Source organism: Euprymna scolopes, chromosome 34 (genome assembly GCF_053919585.1).
Source record: "Euprymna scolopes isolate OS-2025 chromosome 34, ASM5391958v1, whole genome shotgun sequence".
Taxonomy (NCBI): domain Eukaryota; kingdom Metazoa; phylum Mollusca; class Cephalopoda; order Sepiida; family Sepiolidae; genus Euprymna; species Euprymna scolopes.
Window position 1 is genome coordinate 5,638,633 of NC_136515.1, and position 22,571 is coordinate 5,661,203.

At 36.3% G+C, this 22,571-nt stretch overlaps 1 protein-coding gene across 1 annotated transcript in view; it reads left to right on the plus strand.

The window, feature by feature from the left end:
- Nucleotides 1-22,571, plus strand: part of LOC145259046 (E3 ubiquitin-protein ligase MYCBP2-like) — a 563,294-nt gene that overhangs the window by 479,676 nt on the left and 61,047 nt on the right. Inside the window, exons 63-67 of the mRNA XM_080116672.1 lie at nucleotides 1,228-1,368; nucleotides 7,313-7,459; nucleotides 15,847-15,937; nucleotides 16,378-16,511; nucleotides 21,142-21,207. Coding sequence (XP_079972798.1) covers nucleotides 1,228-1,368; nucleotides 7,313-7,459; nucleotides 15,847-15,937; nucleotides 16,378-16,511; nucleotides 21,142-21,207 — 579 coding nt within the window. The remainder of the gene's footprint in view (nucleotides 1-1,227; nucleotides 1,369-7,312; nucleotides 7,460-15,846; nucleotides 15,938-16,377; nucleotides 16,512-21,141; nucleotides 21,208-22,571) is intronic.

Below are 22,571 nucleotides of genomic sequence, written 5' to 3' on the forward strand. Positions count from 1 at the left end.
AAACAAGTGAATGTGATGGAAAAAAAAACGAGTGAATGTGATGGAAAAAAACAAAAACGAGTGAATGTGATGGAAAAAAACAAAAACGGTGAATGTGATGGAAAAAAAAAACGGTGAATGTGATGGAAAAAAAAAAACGGGTGAATGTGATGGAAAAAAAAAACGAGTGAATGTGATGGAGAAAAAAAAAAACGAGTGAATGTGATGGAAAAAAAAAACGGTGAATGTGATGGAAAAAAAAAAAAACGAGTGAATGTGATGGAAAAAAAAAAACGGTGAATGTGATGGAAAAAAAAAAACGAGTGAATGTGATGGAAAAAAAAAAACGAGTGAATGTGATGGAAAAAAAAAACAAAAAAATGTTTCAATATTAAAAGTTTAAAAAATCGAACGAAACAAAAAACAAAACAAAGAACAAAAGAAAACAAAAAACAGTGAATCCAGTTATTTTTGAAAAAGTATTCATGTTGCATCCAGTTTTTATTCTTCAAACTTTTTGTATCTTCAATCGCTAATTTTTAGTGTTTGGTTTGGTTGTTTTATAGTGGATTTTATCGTTTTTCTTCTCTGCCCTGCAGAACATGAATGAGTTTTTCAATGGGAGAGGAAAAAGGGTTACAGTATTAATTTTTGGTACATTTTAAGTTCGGAAACCAGTCAGGAAGCGGGAGAGATAGAAATGGGAAAAGTGGGGGAGATGGAAAGAGAAAAGGGAAGAAGGAAAAAGGGGGGGGGAAAGGTGTGTTTTTGTTTGTTTTTTGTTTTGCAGAAAATAATTAAGTTTCGCAAAAAGAAGTAGAAAAAAAGCATCAATGTTAGGTCCATTTCGTCTCAGGAAGTCAGTATCTTCAGACATCCTGATCTTGTAGCACCAGACAAGATTTGGAGAAATTAGCCAGGAAGTTGGGGGGGGGGGGAGATAGAAAGAGAAAGAGGAAAAGGGGAAGAAGGAAAGAGGGGGAAAAGGTGGGTTTTTGTTTTTTGTTTTGCAGAACATAATTAAGTTTTGCAAAAAGAAGTAGAAAAAAAGCATCAATGTTAGGTCCATTTCGTCCTAGGACACCAATATTTTCAGACAGCCTGATCTGGAAGCAGCAGAGGAAAACTATGAAAATGGAGATAACAGTTTGTAAATAAATAAATAAAACTGCTTATTTCAATTTAATGTAATTGTTTTCTGAACACTTTCGGGTTTTTTTTATCATTTCCCTTATTTTCATTCCTCAGGATGTGCCACTGTGCGATCATCCCCTTGCAGATGTTGCGATTGCAGGTGCAGCAGTTCACCCACTACCAATAACATTCCATACCTTGTTACAGACAGTTGCTGACGTCATGATGCACTTACCTGTTGGTACAAGCCTACAGGTACGCAACATGTTTTTTGCATTTATGTTTTGGATGTAGAAATGTGAGTTTGTGTGTGCACGAGTTCGATATCAATATGTCCGAGATGAACACGTGTGTGTGTGTGTGTGTGTGTAAATTAGATCTAGGTATGTATGCGTGTGTAAATCAAATATAGGTGAGTGTGCGTGTGTAAATCAAATATAGGTGTGTGTGTGTGTGTGTAAATCAAATATAGGTGTGTGTGCGTGTGTAAATCAAATATAGGTGTGTGTGCGTGTGTAAATCAAATATAGGTGTGTGTGCGTGTGTAAATCAAATATAGGTGTGTGTGTGCGTGTGTAAATCAAATATAGGTGTGTGTGTGCGTGTGTAAATCAAATATAGGTGTGTGTGTGCGTGTGTAAATCAAATATAGGTGTGTGTGCGTGTGTAAATCAAATATAGGTGTGTGTGCGTGTGTAAATCAAATATAGGTATGTGTGCGTGTGTAAATCAAATCTAGGTGTGTGTGCGTGTGTAAATCAAATCTAGGTGTGTGTGCGTGTGTAAATCAAATCTAGGTGTGTGTGCGTGTGTAAATCAAATCTAGGTGTGTGTGCGTGTGTAAATCAAATCTAGGTGTGTGTGCGTGTGTAAATCAAATATAGGTGTGTGTGCGTGTGTAAATCAAATATAGGTGTGTGTGCGTGTGTAAATCAAATATAGGAGTGTGTGCGTGTGTAAATCAAATATAGGAGTGTGTGCGTGTGTAAATCAAATATAGGAGTGTGTGCGTGTGTAAATCAAATATAGGAGTGTGTGCGTGTGTAAATCAAATATAGGTGTGTGTGCGTGTGTAAATCAAATATAGGTGTGTGTGCGTGTGTAAATCAAATATAGGTGTGTGTGCGTGTGTAAATCAAATATAGGTGTGTGTGCGTGTGTAAATCAAATATAGGTGTGTGTGCGTGTGTAAATCAAATCTAGGTGTGTGTGCGTGTGTAAATCAAATCTAGGTGTGTGCGTGTGTAAATCAAATATAGGTGTGTGTGCGTGTGTAAATCAAATATAGGTGTGTGTGCGTGTGTAAATCAAATATAGGTGTGTGTGCGTGTGTAAATCAAATATAGGTGTGTGTGCGTGTGTAAATCAAATATAGGTGTGTGTGCGTGTGTAAATCAAATATAGGTGTGTGTGCGTGTGTAAATCAAATAGAGGTGTGTGTGCGTGTGTAAATCAAATAGAGGTGTGTGTGCGTGTGTAAATCAAATATAAGTGTGTATGCGTGTGTAAATCAAATATAGGTGTGTGTGTGTGTGTGCGTGTGTAAATCAAATATAGGTGTGTGTGCGCGTGTGTAAATCAAATCTAGGTGTGTGTGCGTGTGTAAATCAAATATAGGTGTGTGTGCGTGTGTAAATCAAATATAGGTATGTATGCGTGTGTAAATCAAATATAGGTGTGTGTGCGTGTGTAAATCAAATATAGGTGTGTGTGCGTGTGTAAATCAAATCTAGGTGTGTGTGCGTGTGTAAATCAAATCTAGGTGTGTGTGCGTGTGTAAATCAAATCTAGGTGTGTGTGCGTGTGTAAATCAAATCTAGGTGTGTGTGCGTGTGTAAATCAAATATAGGTGTGTGTGCGTGTGTAAATCAAATCTAGGTGTGTGTGCGTGTGTAAATCAAATCTAGGTGTGTGTGCGTGTGTAAATCAAATATAGGTGTGTGTGCGTGTGTAAATCAAATATAGGTGTGTGTGCGTGTGTAAATCAAATCTAGGTGTGTGTGCGTGTGTAAATCAAATCTAGGTGTGTGTGCGTGTGTAAATCAAATATAGGTGTGTGTGCGTGTGTAAATCAAATCTAGGTGTGTGTGCGTGTGTAAATCAAATCTAGGTGTGTGTGCGTGTGTAAATCAAATATAGGTGTGTGTGCGTGTGTAAATCAAATATAGGTGTGTGTGCGTGTGTAAATCAAATCTAGGTGTGTATGCGTGTGTAAATCAAATATAGGTGTGTGTGTAAATCAAATATAGGTGTGTGTGCGTGTGTAAATCAAATCTAGGTGTGTATGCGTGTGTAAATCAAATATAGGTGTGTATGCGTGTGTAAATCAAATATAGGTGTGTGTGCGTGTGTAAATCAAATATAGGTGTGTGTGTATGCGTGTGTAAATCAAATCTAGGTGTGTGTGCGTGTGTAAATCAAATCTAGGTGTGTGTGCGTGTGTAAATCAAATATAGGTGTGTGTGCGTGTGTAAATCAAATATAGGTGTGTGTGCGTGTGTAAATCAAATATAGGTATGTGTATGTAAAATGAATGCCAATGTGAATAATACAGTTGCGGGTATGTGTGAGTATGATATGGATAAGTGTGTATCTTAATTGGATATGTTTTTACCAATTAATAATATGTATGTATATATATATATATATATATAATTTTATTTCAGGTTTAATAGTTACATGTAGTCGCTACAAATAGCCATCTGTTTCAGTCAATGAGACTTCCTCAGGCGACCCTGACCCATCGATGCCAAAAAGAAAAAGGAGGAAAAAAAGGAAAAAGGAGCTCTTAAAAAAAAAATAAATAAATAAAAATAAAAAGTTGCGAGCTCTCTAAAAAAGAAGGATAAAAAATGGAGAGACTTCATTTAAACCTTTTGGAAAATTGTTCAAAGACAGTTTACAGCTGGATATAAATATGAAATGGTTAAAGTTATTGAGCACTATCTAACAACCTTGTTGTAATCATTAGTCCCGACCTTTGAACATCTCAAACCTAAATGAATATATATATATATATATGCGCCCTTATAAATTAAAAGAATAAATCTATATATATTGCTATATAGTTTTTATACCTTCATTTTCTCTATTGACATATATGATCTGAAATATCAGAAGTGCAATTTGGATTTGTCACAGACAAAGAAACAGCAAAATACTAAATGAACTAGACATTGATGAGAAAAACCTTAGAATTCTGAGCAACCTCTATTGGAGGCAAAAGTCGACAGTTAGAATAGATGGAGATCACAATGAGGAAACATTAATAAAAAAAATGGCAGGTGCTCGTCTGAACTCCAATCTCTGGTCCCCCTCGCCAATCTTTCACGAAAAACACCCGTCTAGCTGAATCCACTGTGAAAAATTTCCCCCACTCTATATCTGTGCCTAAATCAAAACGCGGATTCCATGAACAAAGCTTCTTTCTTAGAACTGCATGCCTGTGGAACTGTGTTCCGTCTGCCTGCTTCCCACCGGACTACAACTTGGATGTCTTCAAGTCCAACGTTAACAAATTCCTAATGAACCGCCCCCTTAAGTAAACACTTCATCAAATCTCCACACTAACGTAATGTACTTGCAATAACCTTTATCCCTGAGTGGCCTCCAGGCCTTGATAAGTGGTGATCACTGTAAAAAAAAAAAAAAAAAAAAAAAAAAAGAGTCTGCCAAGGGTATGTTTTGTCGCCATATTTATTCACCAGCTGTAGTGACAACATACTGAGATAAATTGAGGACATCAAAGGTTGGGTGGACACAACATTAACCATATTAGGTATGCAGACGACACTGTATTAATAGCAGAATCCGAAGAGACCTTCCACCACATGCTGGATAACAAAAACAGTAAGCATGACAGTATCCAAGAACACCCAAGCTGCAACATGCAAGCTACAATGTCACAATGTACCAGTTAAACAAGTTGATAAATTCAAATATCTGGCATTCTGGATCATATCTGATGGAAGGTACACGACTGGAATACAAAGTTGCATAGCCGAAACCAAAGTCACCTTCAAGAGATTGTCATCAGTCATGGGGCAACAGAAACATTAAAATAGGTATCAAATTCAGAATACTCCGAAAGCATGTATGGCTTGTTCTATTATACGGGTTTGAGTGCTTGACAACAGAACGAGGAAAAGACTAGAGGCAACTGAAACTTGGTTCTTGAGAATTTTGAAGATATCCTCGATAGGAAAGAAAACAAACCAGGAAGTATTAGAAATGGCAAATACAGAATGGTTTCTAATAAGAATACGAAAAAGACAAATGTGATTCATGGGTCATGTCTGTCGAAAAAGCGGAAAAGAGCAGATTAGCTTGACAGGAAAGATCGTGGGTAGAAGAAGCAGAAGACAATAGCGAGAAACATACATTGATAGTCTGAAACACCTGGGCAACATAAAAATGATGAGCAACAATGAATTCATGAATGCCTCGAGAGAGGGAGAGATGAAGAGCCCTAGCCGTCAATGCCTATGCCACACAAGACACCATTTGATGATGATGATGATATAGTAAATGGTATTTATTTGTTTATCCACGAAAGCAAAATGTGACACAAGGTCGTTTTTAATGTGGCGTAAAACCAGCTCCTCAAAAAGGGGCTCTCTGGCAGTTTCAAAAATACAAATTGCCTTAGTATAGAAGGGTTTCCCCTTACATAGACTGAAAACAAATTAAGTGTAACATCAGAACATAGTGTGCGTGTGTGTATGTATGTGTGTGTGTGTGTATATATATATATATATATATATATATATATATATATATAAAACAATCAACTGGTATGGAAACCTGTGATTATAAGTCGTACAAAATATTATTGGCAGTAATATTCTATAAGTACTATCCCACCTAAATAAAAATTGCTCGATATACAAGATAGAGCAAATATATCAAATTTCGTCATTCAACAAATTTAAAAATTTATAACGTGAAATGGTTAAATTTTAAATCAAAAGATTTTAATTATTTTATGTAAGACAAAGAATACATTTGAAATCTTATAACTCTTCGGATTTTACCATGCAATTTGGATGTGAAATTCAATATCCTTTTCATTAACTTCCCTTGCTCTATGATATTCAAATACTTAAACTTTTAATTGTGATTTTCCATGTCTCACTGACTTTAACAAATAATGTGTAAAACATAACTATTTGCAAATATTTTCTCCTCTAAAGAGATGGTAGACATCGAAACCCTATAGGATAAGGAGTTATAATATTTCAAATGTATTCTTTGTCTTACATAGAATAATAAAAATCTTTTGATTTGAAATTCAAACATTTCACGTCATAAATTTTAAAATTTATTGAATGACTAAAATTTGATATATAGTAAGTTATGAAAATATATGCAAATTAAACTACCCAGAATCTTCCCAGTTTCATTCTCATAGGGAATCATCAAGCTAGCCTGACCATTTCTGATGGGAATGAAATGCATAAGAATCTGCTCTTCATGACTATTGAGCACTCTCAAGTAAATATTGAAAATATATCTTATAGCATTTAATGTAGATATATGAAATATATATTTGCATGTGTGTCTGCAACTAGTGCCTGTATATATATCTATATATGTGTCAGGTCATGTCATGTGCTACTGGTACCATGTAACCCAGTACTACCTGCCTCATGGTCGGGTCACCGGCGACTAAACTGGTTCCCCCACCAGACTTGTTTGGTGAGGAGGGCGGCTAGTCTCCCTGAAGGATTAAAAACAAGACCTTCCAAAGGGCGAATGAACTCTTTTTCTGGGTCAACGGCCAACTAGCACCGTGTATATTTGTGTGTGTGTATATGTGTATTGGGGTGGAGAGGGCTCCCGTAAGCCGTGGTGAAGGCAACCTTTTTAGGAGAAGCAAATCTCTGATTTAAAAAACCATAAAGCGGAAGACCATTACCCGTATTAAGCTGGTCTGCAGTTTAATTTGTTGCTGGCTATCTTGCTCTTGCTTGTTGCTGGATCTCAACATTTTGAACCGAGAGAGAGATTTAGCTGTCGTACAAAGCTAAGACTCTGTAGCATCATATTTGTATAGATACTCCCTCGGGCATTTGGGCTCATGGATTTTAAATGTCTGAGGGAGTGGCACTCGTCTGACAAGACGTTGCAATCATCATATCTGTCTATATATCTGTATATCTGTCTATATATCTGCGTTTCTCCCACTTTTGTCTTGCAGCAAATGGCAGTTCGATGCTACTGTCTGCGCTTTACGCAGGCCGACCACCAGTTCTTGCACGAAAGCCACGTCTTCAGCAACATTAGTCGGATACTGGTGAAATCCGATGACGAAGAGACGGAAGATGCAAATGCAGAAAATTCTCAGGTAAACATTTTTTTTTCCTTTTGCCATCAGTAATATCAGGATCGACGCTCCATTATGTTGGCCTTGTTCCAGGTACAAATTTGTAGCAATGTTTACAGGGTGCAACAAAAAAATTCATTACCCTAAAGAAAACAACACTACAGCTTTATTTTAAAACTAGTAGAGCTGACATCTATTCAATGTAGCCGCCTTCAGCCTCAATCATTACTACAGGTCTGGAACTGGGAGCATACCTTTTCTACAAGCACTAGTGGGAGCTTGGCTAATACTCAGTTAGCGGCGATCAGGCTGGCTTTGATTTTGTGGGAGGTCATGTTGGTGATCTCTTTTTGGACTTGTGGGCTGGCACCAAGTCCTGCTGCCACATCCAGTGTCTGCCAGCGGCCATCTGATTGCACCAGGGGATCACCACACTCTTCAGCACATCCAGGTACACTTTGGTGTTGACTTTCAAGCCAACGTCGAAGATGTGAGGTTGTATGATGTGGCCATCACTTGAAACCACATAAAGACCATAACCATGGCCGAAAACTTCATTGAGCTGTATCCATTTGCATTGTGAGGGTGCTGGCAATGGTCCTGTAGTCATAAATTGGATCGGTAGAGAGCATGAGTTGTACAGCGGCGCATTTCCAGTCTCTTGGAATATTATGTCCCTTTCAGACATAATCGTTCTTGGTTTGAAACAGGAAAAGAAAACCGGCTTTCATCAAACAGAAATGGAATCATGTCGTCTTTTCTATCATTCCACCCTGTACAGAAGGGGATAGACATGCGTACATGTCATATATTGTTATAAAATTCAATATACTGTTTAACCTTTTGATTAGCTGTGTACGTTGACTTTTTTGTCAGCAAACTTTCGGAATCAATCGAACGATTGTTGTACACATTGTTTTTGCTAACACTTTTTCACATCTTTATTTGTCTACATAAAACGACAAAAAAGGTCACGTATAAGGCTTTCTAACGTTGGAACTCTTTATCATTGCACGTCAGATGTTACTTTTTAGAGTTTATTAATCGCCTAGCCCGACTCGACTTATAAATACCGATGAGCTGCTCAAGCATTATTTGTAGACCTTATTTCGCCTTGTTTGTGCAGACACCCACCTTAAACCGATAAACTGGAATGTTGATATTACGAGTAACTATTGAATTCTCATAGGTAAATGTCGATGTTGTTTTATGAAATCTCACGATTACATTATTCTTTTAATTAACGTCTGGATAATTTCTTTCCACCTCCTCGATATTTTCATCCTTTCGTAATTATCATGGCTTCTTAAAACAAACACGTATACTATTCAGTAGAAAGCATGTTTCGGCCGTTTTGCCCTCTGGCCTTCATCAGGTGTTTTGTATCGAGCTGGGGAACCGTTTGTTAGGAGTCTCGAACCCAGAGTCTAGCTGGAGTCCGAACACAGTACCCTCGTAATAATAATAAAGGGTTGGGTTCGAGACTCCTAACAAACGGTTCCCCAGTTTGATACAAAACACCTGATGAAGGCCAGAGGGCAAAACGGCCGAAACGTTGTGACTATAACAACCAAGATGAGGAAGTCGGTCTGACAATCTCAATCAATGAAAACACCTCATCTCAAAAATACAGACAATTAATAATAGAAGGTGTTGACTTTCAAGCCGACTTTAAAAATGTGAGGTGGCATGATGTGGCCCTCACTTGAAGCCACATAAAGACCACAACCATGGTCCTGTCGTCATAACTTGGATCGGTATAGAGCAGGAGTTGTATAGTGGCGCATCACCAATCTCGCTTTCAGACATAATAGAAGGCTCCTATCACTCTTGGGATTTGTACACAACTAGCCAACTGTAACTGGCTAGGATTCTCAAATCACACAGACGTAGCTGGTAGCGCCACATATAGCTTCTCTATATCTCATTCCCTATCTCAGATGGTTACATTTCCGACACGTTTCCCAGACCAGCACGATCAACATGCCTCACTTCTAGATCTCTTTCTGACAACAGTTCCCAATGACTGTACAACAAATGCCCATAGCCCACTCGGGAATGCTGATCACGCTGTGATAATGGTAGAAATCAGCCTAAATTCTCGCCCTAAAACTGAAGACCCACTACTCAAAACAACGAGGTATTACAAAAAGGCTGATTGGGAAGCCATCAGGGAGCTCATCAGAGATGCCCCATGGCAAAATATCTTTACTCTTCCAGCGGAACAGTGTGCAAATGAGACAACTGAATGGTTCAAAACTGCTATTGAAGCACATGTTCCCGCACGGAAATACTATAGCAAGCCCCACTCCCCCCAATGGTTTACTTCTGCTTGTGCAGCTGCCATTTGTCAAAGGCAGCATGCGTTCCGCAGATTCAACCGACATAAGTCCAGCTCAAATAAACAGAAGTTTATAGAAGCTAGAAATAATTGTAAGAGAGTGATAGACACAGCTAAGTCAGATTACTCTGAAACCACCAGAAAGCGCATCGAAGCACAGAAATTAGGAACCTGGGATTTTTGGAAAATCTACAACAGCGTAGTTAATAATGGACAGTCAATTATTCCCCCACTAACAAACAATCATGAGGTTGCTTGCACGGCAACTGACAAGGCTAATCTGCTTGCCAGTCGGTTTGCCTCAAACTCCACACTGAACTCGGTACACCACTCACTCCCTGATTTTCCTCTGCGAACAGACGCCACACTTGACGACTTGAAAATCACCCCTTCTCAGGTACATGCTATTATAAAAAACCTAGACACCTCTAAAGCATGTGGACCAGATCTCATCCCGGCTGTGCTATTAAAAAAATGCTCTGCCGAGGTTGCTCCAGTTCTGTCCAAACTTTACAATAAATGCCTTAACGAATCTTGTTTTCCCGACTGCTGGAAAACCGCCTCTGTGGTACCAGTCTTCAAGAATTCTGGTGAAAGAACTGACCCACTAAATTATCGCCCCATTAGCCTCCTCCCGCTTTTCGCCAAAATATTTGAGTCCTTAGTTAATAAAGCCCTAGTCCAGCACCTAACAGCTGCTAAACTCTTGACTGACAAACAATATGGATTCAGGCAAGCCCGTTCAACAGCAGATATCTTAACTGTAGTTTCTGAACGTATATACCGTTCATTGGATAAAACAGGGGAGGGTAGAGCGGTGGCCCTTGATATATCTAAGGCTTTTGACAGGGTATGGCACGATGGTCTTCTAAGGAAAATTAGATCATATGGAATCACTGGAAGAATTCATAACGTAATTAAATCCTTCTTAAGTAATAGAAAAATCAAAGTTGTCCTCGACGGACGTACATCCAAACAATATGACATAAATGCGGGAGTGCCTCAGGGGTCTACCCTTGGACCTCTATTGTTCCTGATATTCATAAACGACCTCCCTGATAATATTGTTTCGGAGATGGGTATATTTGCCGATGACACCACTCTCTATAACAGATATGAGGGGAAAACAAATGAACACATATCCAAGAAAATGGCAGAAACACTAGAGGATGACCTCCAATCCGTAGTGGAATGGGGACAAAAATGGTTGGTCTCATTCAATGCTGCTAAGACTAAGCTTGTTTCCTTCAATAACTACAAGAAACCTTCTCTACCACCAATAGCAATGGCCAAGAACACATTGCCTGAAAGTACTTCTTTTAAACTCCTCGGCCTAACGTTTACAGGGAATATGAACTGGAATAGATACATTGAGAGCATTGCCAAGGCTGCTGCAAGGAAGGTTGGCTCCCTCTACCGTGCTAGAAAACTACTTACGCCTGCCAGTATCCTATACCTCTATAAGGCAACCATTCGCCCATGTATGGAGTACTGTTGTCACATCTGGGCTGATGCATCTGCTGCTTGTCTCTCGCTCCTGGACAGGGTTCAAAAAAGAGTCGCAAACCTGATAGGTCCTGAACTGTCATCTGGGCTTCAACCTCTGTCCCATCGACGAGATGTTGCATCCCTCTGCCTGTTCTACAAATACTTTAATGGTGAATGCTCTGACGAACTGCAAACACTTGTACCTCCCCGACGTAACTACCCCCGACAAACCCGACAAGCTACTAAGTCTCATCCCTTTACAGTGGAGATCCCTAGGTGCAAGAAAGCCTTTTACTCCAATAGTTTCTTCCCCAGAACTGTGGGTCTTTGGAACTCCCTTCCGGGATTCTTCTTTCCCAACTGCAATGATATGCAGAAGTTCAAGTGTAATGTTAACAAACATCTTTCTACTCTTCTCCCTTCATAATGACCCCGCTAATTAATTCCCTAATAGTAGCCCCCTGCTTCAAAGTGGCACTGTGCCTTGTTTGGGGTGAAAATTGAATAAAAAAAAAATAAAAAAAAACAAAAAAAACTAGTAGATGGTCTGCAACAGGAAAAGAAAACCTGTTTTCATCAAATGGAAATGGAATCATGTCGTCTTTTCTAGGGTGATAATTTAATCATACAAGTCTGTAAATGTCGATCTATAAAAAAAACTTAAAATTGTAAATATTCCGTATAAAATTGAACAGAATGTAAAATTCCATTCAGAAGTTTCGAATTAAGATTATCTAAAAGGATGTGATGGGAAAATATCGATTCGGATGCGAATTCTTCGCTTTTTTAGCAAAACTTTGCACTTTTCTTTTTAATCCAGAAAAAAACAAAACGGATTTTAATTAAAATTGCTTGAGCCTTTTAAGGATTTGAGTTTTCGTTATTGATAGCCATGGGTGGTAATGATGCGAAAAGACAGAAGAGTAAGCGGTGCCTGCTGTAAGAAAATGGTGGCATGCGAACCTAATACCACTTGAGTATGAGCCACACATCATTATGTAAATTCTGCAGAAGTTTTTAGGAATGACTTTTATTCCATCCAAGAAAGGCCTATATCCGAGGGTGAGGCCCCAGCTTGTGGGTTTTGGGGAGTGTGGAACCACCCTTTAATTGCCATTGCTCCCAGGTCCATTCTAACCCGGAGTGGTAGTACCTGTTAAGGTCCCAACTATGGGTTGAATAGAAACCGAGTTGGGAAAAAAAAAATATATACTAGAAAAAAATTTTTCTTCAAAATCACTGGATTTGGCATTAAATAAACCGAAAAGGGTTGATATGCCGTAAAACAAAAACTAACCATCACTATGAAATATTGGAAGTTTTTAGAGTTTCTAACCACATTTAGAAGAAACTTACTCTATGCTATTCATCTTTTATTTATCATGTGCTAGTTTTTAATATCTTTTTTACAAAGGGTCACCAATTATCAAGATTCAGAGGCCACTTGAGGATAAGTGTTAACGAGTGTACAGTAGTCAATAGGACTATATCATAGTAATCGTTAGTAGTGGAAATTGGGTAAATTGGATTACTTAAGGGAACGGCTCATCAAGAACTTGTTTACATTGGACTTGAAGACGACCATATTGTAGTCAGTTGGAAGCAGGGAAACAGAGACAGTTCGACAGATGTGCAGTTCTAAGAAAGAAGCTTTGTTCATGGAATTTATGTTTGATTTTAAGCACAGATAAAGAGTGTCAGAAATTATTGATAGTGTTTTCAGCCAGACGAATGTTTTTTTTATGAAAGTCAGGCCAATTTCCGCACTCATAAAAAGATCTCCCGGAAGCATTTTTGCAACATGAAAAATATACAAACCAAAATAAAGAGAGGAGGCACCCTACTTCAAAATATGGTTTATTACATCGCCTAAAAAAAAAAAAGAAGAATCTTAATTTAGATGTGGGGGCTCCAATAATACGATAATTTGGTGGGGAAGCAAATTGTTTTCTTTTTTCTAACTTGGTTTTAAAAAGTTTTTATTGCTAACATTTATTTTCATAAACTCTAACCACACCTCACAACCCTAATCCCGACCGGTCGGGGGGGGGGGAATTTTATTTTTTAAAAATTTTGTTGAAACCGACGAAATGGATTTTAGTTAAACTTCGTTTGACCTTGGCACATGCAGACAACACACACACACATCGCTTGTCACCAAGCAGGAAGACGATATATATTTATTTAAATAATAAACGTAACAATAAGGGCTTGAAGCTCACTTGTGCACTATTTAATTATTTTATTTATACTTCACATATGATACATATACGATACGGTACACAAATTCACATTCACACTAGTGATGGGACAATTCCAATATTTTTCCCGATTCCATAGTAAATGGTCCTGGATATGACCTTAAACTATATCCAGTGGTGAGGCCCCAGCTTGTGGGATTTGGGTAGTGTGGAGCCACCCTTTAATTGCCATTGCTCCCAGGTCCACTCTGACCCGGAGTGGTAGTACCTGTTAGGGTCCCAACTATGGGTTAAATAGAAACCGACTTGAAAACAACAAATAGATTCTATTAAAAAATTTTTCTTCAAAATCTTTGGATTCGGCATTAAATAACCCGAAAAGGGTCGATATGCCGTAAAACAAAAACAAACAACAATCCGTAGTAAATTCCCGATTCCGATACAATTACCAATTCTTTATAAATCTCTGAATGTTTAATTAATATTTAGTTTTTATTTTCTCCGATTTCTGTAAAAAAAAAAAAAACACCACGTTAAATATGCAGATATTTTTCCGAACGTAAAATTAAAGAACGTGAAGAATGAAGTATAATTTTTTGCTTTGTCAGCATTTTTAAATCAACAAATAAATTATTTTATCATTATTACCAGCAATGGAAGATTTTGCTTTGAACAAAATCTAAAAACGACAAAAGAATTGTTTTTGGCATTAGAAAATAGGCACCATTTTTTTCGATCCCGATTCCGATACTCCCAAATTTGTCGATTTTTCCCGATTCCGATTAATCATCTGAACACTGATTTACACCACACCATAATAGTGTTGGATTATTGGTTGGGCAATGCAGAATTTTGTGACTAGCAAAACGCAGACAAAGAACCAGCTTGGATGTCCTTGATATTAACTGGGAGATGATGTCAACGGCCAGACAGAGCAATAAAACTTGGTACTATAAACACAACGAAGAAGAACAGATAATGAGAGACGAGTCAAGCAGACGCGTGTGTGACTGCAATTTTCGCAAACCCACCAACCTATCCTCTTTCACACCGTGCCCCGTGTACGAATTGAAGTGTAAAATAAAGACAGTCATTGACTTAAGAAATATATGTACAGTACGGTACGTATTCAAAAAAATGTGCAAATGAAATTTTACACCAGTTTTTTTGCAACTGCTACATAATATAACAGTTTAACTTGTTGCTGGATCTCAACATTTTGAACTGAGAGAGAGACTTAGCTGTCGTACAAAGCTAAGACTCTGTAACATCATGTGCGTATAGATACTCCCTCAGGCATTTGTCTATTAAAATAGTCCTGTGACGATGGAAGTCATTTTTGGGCTCATGGACTTTAAGTGTCTGAGGGAGTGGCACTCGTCTGACAAGACGTTGCAATCATCATATGTATTCATATATATATCTGTGTATATATGAATATATATGTGTTATATGTATATATATATGTATATATACATATACACACACACACACATATATATATGTCTATTAAAATGGTGCTGGTGCGATTGAAGACATTTTTGGGCTCGTGGACTTTAAGGGAATGAGGGAGTGGCACTCGCCTGACAAGACATTGCAATCATCATATATATATATATATATATATATAAGTGATCTAATAACAGATTTAAGATAAAGTGAATAATGCTGTCAGATATTACATTGGCGTAATACTCTGAGGATGATTTAGCCAAAATTTTAAGCTCAATATTAAAAAGAATAGAACAATACATAAGTTTAATGTAAAAGTTAAATACTGTAAATCAAAATATAGACACATATATTAAACGTAGGCATAGAGAAATTATGTATATTTCCTTTGCGTTTTCAATATATTAAAAAGTTTGACTTATGTCCAGGTAATCTACACCTAAAATCCCAAAATGAGTGAATAAAAGAAGTGATTTTTTTATTATTTTTTTTCTCGGGAATCTGTTTCTGATGCTTTTTTTTTTAAAACTTAATATTCCTTTGCTGATACTATTGATAAAATGGTTTGATTTTTAAACAAATTAAAATCTAAACGCCTCCTTTCCAGTATATTTATGTTTGTGAAAATATCACTTATTAAATGAGTTTTTACAAAAAACAAAAAAAAGTTCTATAGCTACACATATAGAGATTTAAAAAGCATCAGGTTTAAGAACAAAATCGAGAATTTATAACAAAATCCGTGATTGCATCAGAATTGAGAATTTAGACCGAAATCCATAATTGCATTGAAATTTGGAAATTTAGACTGAAATCCGTAATTGTATCAGAATCAGGGAAAAATATCGTAATTGTTCTATCATAGCATTTTACCAGATCGTTGCTTTTCAATTTTTATTACCTTTGTGTGACATTCTCTTTGACAGTCAACCAGCCAACTGAGTCTATGGAAAGACTTGACCTATTCCGCTGATATTAAGGCCTCCAGTCGTCAAACGATGATTGCCAGTCTGACAGGTAAGCATTTCTTTTGCTGAGGAAAGTATTGGTTAGTCCACGTCATTGGGAAGTTTCTGGAATGGTTGCTACATCCTGAGCATGGCAACCAGCTCTCTAGTTATTGACCATAAACACGATAGGCACTCCAAGGGTTGATACGATGTCTGTTACATCTATTTGACAAGGTTTCTTTTAGAGTTCTCTGTAATTCCTGGCAAGATTTTCTCCATAGAATTAATTCTCTCCAGAGAATTATTTGGGCTTGGATTATCATGCTGGAATTAAACGTTTGTAGGCATTGTAGTCATGAACAAACACGTTTTCTTTTTTTGATGAAAATATAAATTTATTTCGTTTAAACAAACATTGTTTTGTTTTAACTCTACGGTTGGTTGGGTACATGTCTAATCTGTTCTTGACAAAGTTGAGTCCAACTGATTTAAAAATTTCTATTGCAGACAATTCGACCGAGACTTTCTGGGAGAGTGGAGATGAAGATCGCAACAAGACGAAAACCATCAACGTCACTTGTAGCATGCAATGCAATCCACGGCTGATTGCAGTACATATCGACAACACCAGAGATTTAGGGGTAAGTTCGTCCTCATCCCTTCTTCTCATTCACTATAATTTGCGACAATTACAGATAAAGTATGATCATAGCCACCGTTAAGCAGGCCTGCTCATTGAAAACTGCAGTCATGCACGAGGTACAAGCAAGATCTGTCGAACAGTCAGACGGTTGATAATGAATTGGAGCTTTTTATGAAAAGAGTTGGAAAAGTTTTTTTTAAAACATGCATTGAAAAAGAGAAAAATAAGGAACACGATTTATACTGAATCTGAACTTATTCAATGAGAGAAAAACATATTAATCCCTCCCCCTCCTCCTAAAAAAAACATTAGAAAACTTTAAAAATGAAAGGAGAGAAAAAAAAGAAGTAGCACGATTTATACTGAAACTGAATGAAAGTACATCTTTTAAAATCCTCGGCCTAATGTTCGCAGGAAACATAAGCTGGAACAATTACATTGAGAGCATTGCCAGGACCGCTGCGAAGAAGCTAGGTTCTCTCTACCGTGCTAGAAAGCTACTAACGCCCGAAAGTATCCTTTTTTTTTTTTTTTTTTTTAATTTTTTTTACACATTGATCACCACTTATCAAGGCCCGGAAGCCACTCAGGGATAAGGGTTATTGCAAGTACATCACCTTAGTGTGGAGCTTTGATGAAGTGTTTACTTAAGGGGGGCCTGTACCTCTATAAGGCCACCATTCGTCCATGTATGGAGTATTGTTGCCATATTTGGGCTTGTACATCTGCTACTAGTCTCTTGCTCCTAGACAAGGTTCATAAGAGAGTCGCCAACCTGATAGGTCCTGAACTGTCATCTAAGCTTTAGCTTCTGTCCCATCGACGAAATGGAGCATCCCTCTGCCTGTTCTACAAGTATTTTAATGGTGAATGCTCCGACAAACTGCAAGCACTTGTACCCCTTGACGTAAATACCTCCGACAAACCCGACAAGCAGCTAAATCCCACCCCTTCACAATAGAGAGCCTTCTACTCGAGTAGTTTCTTCCCCAGAACTGCTAGACTTTGGAATTCCCTTCCGGGTTTCTGTTTCCCCAACTGTGCAGAAGTTCAAGTGTAATATGAACCGACATATTGCTGCCCAACTCCCCACATAGTACCCCTGTAGCTTATATCCCTGATAGTAACCCCCTACATCAAAGTGACAATGTGCCTTGTTCAGGGTGAAAATGTAATAAAAAAAAGAATTCTATAAAAGAAAAATATATCAATTAAAAAGGAAAAATTGTGTGTTGCATCTGCGTTAAAAGTAAAACGATTTATTGTTTCATGGATTTAAAAAACTAAAATTTGTTTATTTAAAAAAAGAAAAAGGAAAACAATTTAAAATTTAAAGGTAAGTGCTGTTTAATTTAGCACGTCAAAATAGTTATAGTGAATTACTGTATTGCATTAGGCAATAGTAAAAAAAAATATATGGTGGAGTTACCTGAGACTCCACTAGGCAAAAATTGGTGCTTATAAAAATTATCACTTATGGCAGCAATTAAAAGTAAAGAAAATACAGAAAAGTCTGTATGATGTACGTACAAGTCATGGAATGAAGAGAAGATATTCCAAAAATCACATATTTTTTTTTTTTTTTTTTTTTTTTCCAAAAATCAAATTTTACCTAATGTTAATGAAGGCGAAAATGTAAAAAATGTCTTGTAAAATAAAGGCCAGCCAACCGACTTTAATTTTTAGAAATTTTTTATTTATTTTATTTTTTATTTATTTATTTTACTTATTTTTTTTTTAAATTTATTTTTTTTTTAAATTTAATTGAAAAAATTTTTTTAAAAGTTTTTTTTATTTATTTATTTATTTAAAAAATTATTTTTATTTTTTTTATTTTTAAGAAAATTTTTTCTTTATTTTTTAAAAATTTGATTTTATTTTTTTTTGGGGGGGGGGGGCGAGAGGTATAAAATCAGAAAAAGAATCAAAATGTAAGATTTAAAACCAAACAATAATTTAATAGCATAATGTGTATTATTTTTTTTTTTCTTTTCTTAGAAAATAAAATTTTATATTATGAAAACTTATTTTTTTTCTTAGAAGGGCCATTTTTATACGAGTAAACAGAATTTATTTGGATTCATCAGACTACTGCCCTAATCTTGAGTTTCATTTTCACGACGTTTCGGCTGATGTAACCTCTGACTTTCAGGTGCATTTTGTCGAACTCGGGAATGTTTCTGTTGAACTTGGGAATTTGGAAAAATACAATTGTGAATTACTTGGGACCTCTATCCAGTCATGGCTGATAAAACAAGAGCATGCTATCGCCGTGAAGTAAATAAAGGGTTCCGTTATAAATTACATCAAAATTCTTGATTTCGACAAGATACACCTGAAGAAGGTCGGAGGTTACATCGACCAAAACATTGTGAAAATCACACTCAAAATCAGAACAGTAATCCAATGAATCCAAATAATACAAAAATTTGAAGAATATTAAAAGGGTTTTTTGGTCTTCACTTATCGGTATAAAATGGCAAATTTGTTTTTAAAAAAAAAAAAATTTTGATTAATTTTTGTGATTTTTGGAATATACCATCTTCATTTCATGACAAGTAGGTACACGATAAAAGTTTTTTTTTTCATTTTTTTAGCAGATACAATTTTGTTTTAATTTTTGTATAAATTAGCACACGGTATAAGGATATTTTTGCTTATTGCCATAAGTGCCAATCTGAATAAGCACACAAAATTTCCGCTGCTTCTTCATTATTGTAGCAAAGTTTGAAAATTTCTACTTCTATACAAATGTGATATTTCAGATCTGTAGATAAAAAATTTGTTGCATATATTGGTTGAGAATTGTTCTCTCTCATTCTCCTCTCACATACACATTCTCACTTTTATAGATATAATAGATAAATTATGCTAGATATATTTCCATATGTCTGAATAATCTATATACAAATTTTCAAATCTGTAGATAAAAAATTTGTTGAGTATATAGGTTGAGAATTGTTCTCTCTCTCACACACACACACACACACACACACACACACATTTTCACTTTTATAGATATAATAGATAGATTATGCTAGATATATTTCTATATGTCTGAATATGCTACATACAAATTTTCAAATCTGTAGATATAAAATTTGTTGAGTATATAGGTTGAGAATTTTATTTACTTTTTTGTTGTTGTTGTACCTATTTACTATGCCTCCCCACGGGACAGAGTTAGACACCAGGGTCGTTTTTTTTTAACGTGGAGAAAAGGTACAAAAATAAAAATTGTCTCAGTCGTGAAGGATTTCTCCTCCATTGACAGAGAACAAGAAATAGAAGTGCAGCATCTGAAGAACAGATACTACACTTTGATCTTGTCCCGAAGGCCAAGAGTTCACTTCTTCATTATTGTAGCAAAGTTTGAAAATCAAAAAATTGAATTTTAAGTAAAACCAATGATATCTACTTAATTGTCGTGTCGACGTGGTGACGTGTGTAAGAGTAATAGTTTCAATATTTCTACATTGAATAAGCACCATTAAAAAGATGGGTGCTTATTTAGAATTAGCATGGCTACTTGGCATTGCTCGGGTGGGGTGAAGTGGTATACTGAGGATATTGAGCAGCCCCTGACTCCTAAAAAAAAGTAAATGAAGTTTTGTTTCAGTCCAAGTAGTAGTGAGTACCCGTGTGAGCGCAAGAAAAATAGAAAAAGAAATTAGCCGCAGTAACACGACAGTGGAAAGGAAGTGATAAAAACTAACACGCTAGCTATTGGCCACAATGACTTATGACATCACGACGGGTTGAAATAACATTTTTTGAACGTACATTGAGATTGCTACGTGTATGACTTGCAAAAAATGTTGACGCAAAATGTGACCGCTTTTTGCAAAAAAAAACCCAGCCCAGTTGATCAGCACAGAATTAATCTTTTTGGCCAATTTTTACAAACTGTTTGTCCGAGAGATTGATCTTTCTAACAATACCAATTCTTTTATATAATAGATTACATTTAATTAAAAAAAAAAAATAAAAAATACAATAAAACAAAATCATGTCACAGAATGAAGTCATATTCCCAAAATCACATACATTGATCAAATAGATTCTTTTTTTTTTTTTTTTTAAACTAAGAAAAAAAATTATTAATTTCTAACAATTTTAATTTTAAATGTATCTCTATAAGGCTGAATTTGATCTCAATACTTCGAATTGAGTTGTCCTCCTCATTTATGCTGGATCAAAAGTATGACCAACCAAAAATCCCCATATCTCACTAAGTCACAAAATTTGATTGTCTTAATTTAAAAATTACTTTATCAATTCACATAATTTTTGGAATATGACTTAGTTCCGTGACGAGTATGTACATAAATATTTTTCTGTTTTTAAATAAATTTTTTTGTAAGTGTAAGCACCAAAAAATGATTTCTATATTTTCAATTCTCTGTGCTTTTCAATGTAAAAATATTAGAGCTGTTATGCTTACATACTGAAACCTTATTTATTTATTATTTATTTATTTTTTTTACACAGTGGTCACCACTTATCAAGGCCCGGAAGCCACTCAGGGATAAGGGTTATTGCAAGTACATTACGTTAGTGTGGAGATTTGATGAAGTGTTTATTTCTTACACACAGAAATCTTACTTTATTTCATTTTTGTTTTTCAGAACAAAGTATCTCATTTGCAGTTTTTCTCTGGTCCCTCCCCAGAAGAAGTAGCAAAAATCCGACAGGTAAGTAATCTTTTATTTACGATTTTATTTAAATTAAATAACTTTTAGTAAAGTATGTAATAATGTTTTCACCTGAAATGCGTTGGTTTAAATAAGCACAAAATAAAACACAAATGATTTATCATTTTTTAAATTTTTTTATTTATTTATTTATTTATTTTTTACACGGTGGTCACCACTTATCAAGGCCCGGAAGCCACTCAGGGATAAGGGTTATTGCAAGTTCAGTACGTTAGTGTGGAGATTTGGTGAAGTGTTTACTTAAGGGGGCGATTCATTAGGAATTTGTTAACGTTGAACTTGAAGACATCCAAGTTGTAGTCAGGTGGGAAACAGGCAGACGGAACAGAGTTCCACAGGCGTGCAGTTCTAAGGAAGAAGCTTTGTTCATGGAATCCACGTTTTGATTTAGGCACAGATAAACAGGGGAGAGAAATTTTTTACATTGGATTCAGTTAGACGGGGTGTTTTTCGTGAAAGATTGGCGAGGGGGGACCAGAGATTGAAGTTCAGATGAGCACCAGTCATGGAAATAACGATAAAACAAGGATAGGCTCGCAACGTCTCTTCTGTGGGAGAGAGGTTGCAGGGTAGAGAAAAGGGCATCTCCTATTAAGCCACAAAGTCTATTTTGTACTCTGTCAAGGCAGGATAGGCTGTTTTTAGCAGCTCCTGCCCAGATATGGCAGCAGTATTCCATCCTTGGACGTACTTGGCTTTTATATAGATAGAGAATTGCATCAGTAGTGAGATATCTTCTGGAGCGGTAGAAGGATCCCACCATCTTTCCAACGACCTTGGCAATCAGGAGTAAAGGACAAACCCAGAAGCTTGTCAAAACACGGGGTTTCTCCTAGACGAGAGCCATCCATTTCAATTGATGCCAGATGGGGATCAGAGCATTGATGATGCAAAGATAGGAGTTTGGTTTCGAAATTGTTCATTTTTTTGTTTATTTCATCGACCAACAGAAACAACTGTTGTGTTGTTTATTTCAAGGGAAGCAACTCTGCTCCGACAAAAAAAAAAAAAAAATGAGAAAATGAATTATTTCCCTTGCATATGATATTTGGGATTAAAGAGAAAAACAATAAAATTTAGATTTAATTGTTTTACTAAACGGAGGCAAACGTGGTCTTAAACTTTAAATCAACTTTATTACAAAGAAAATAATAGGCTAAGGGAGGAGGGGGGGGGTGAAAAAAAAAATTATGGCGACGAAATATATATTAATAAAAAACCAATAAAAATGGCAAAATAAACGAATTGCTGATGCGTCGCACGAAGAGGTATATATAGAGAGAGGACTTACAGTTCATATTTTTTTTACCTATGTGAGGTTTCTTCGGCAGTCTGTTGTTTTA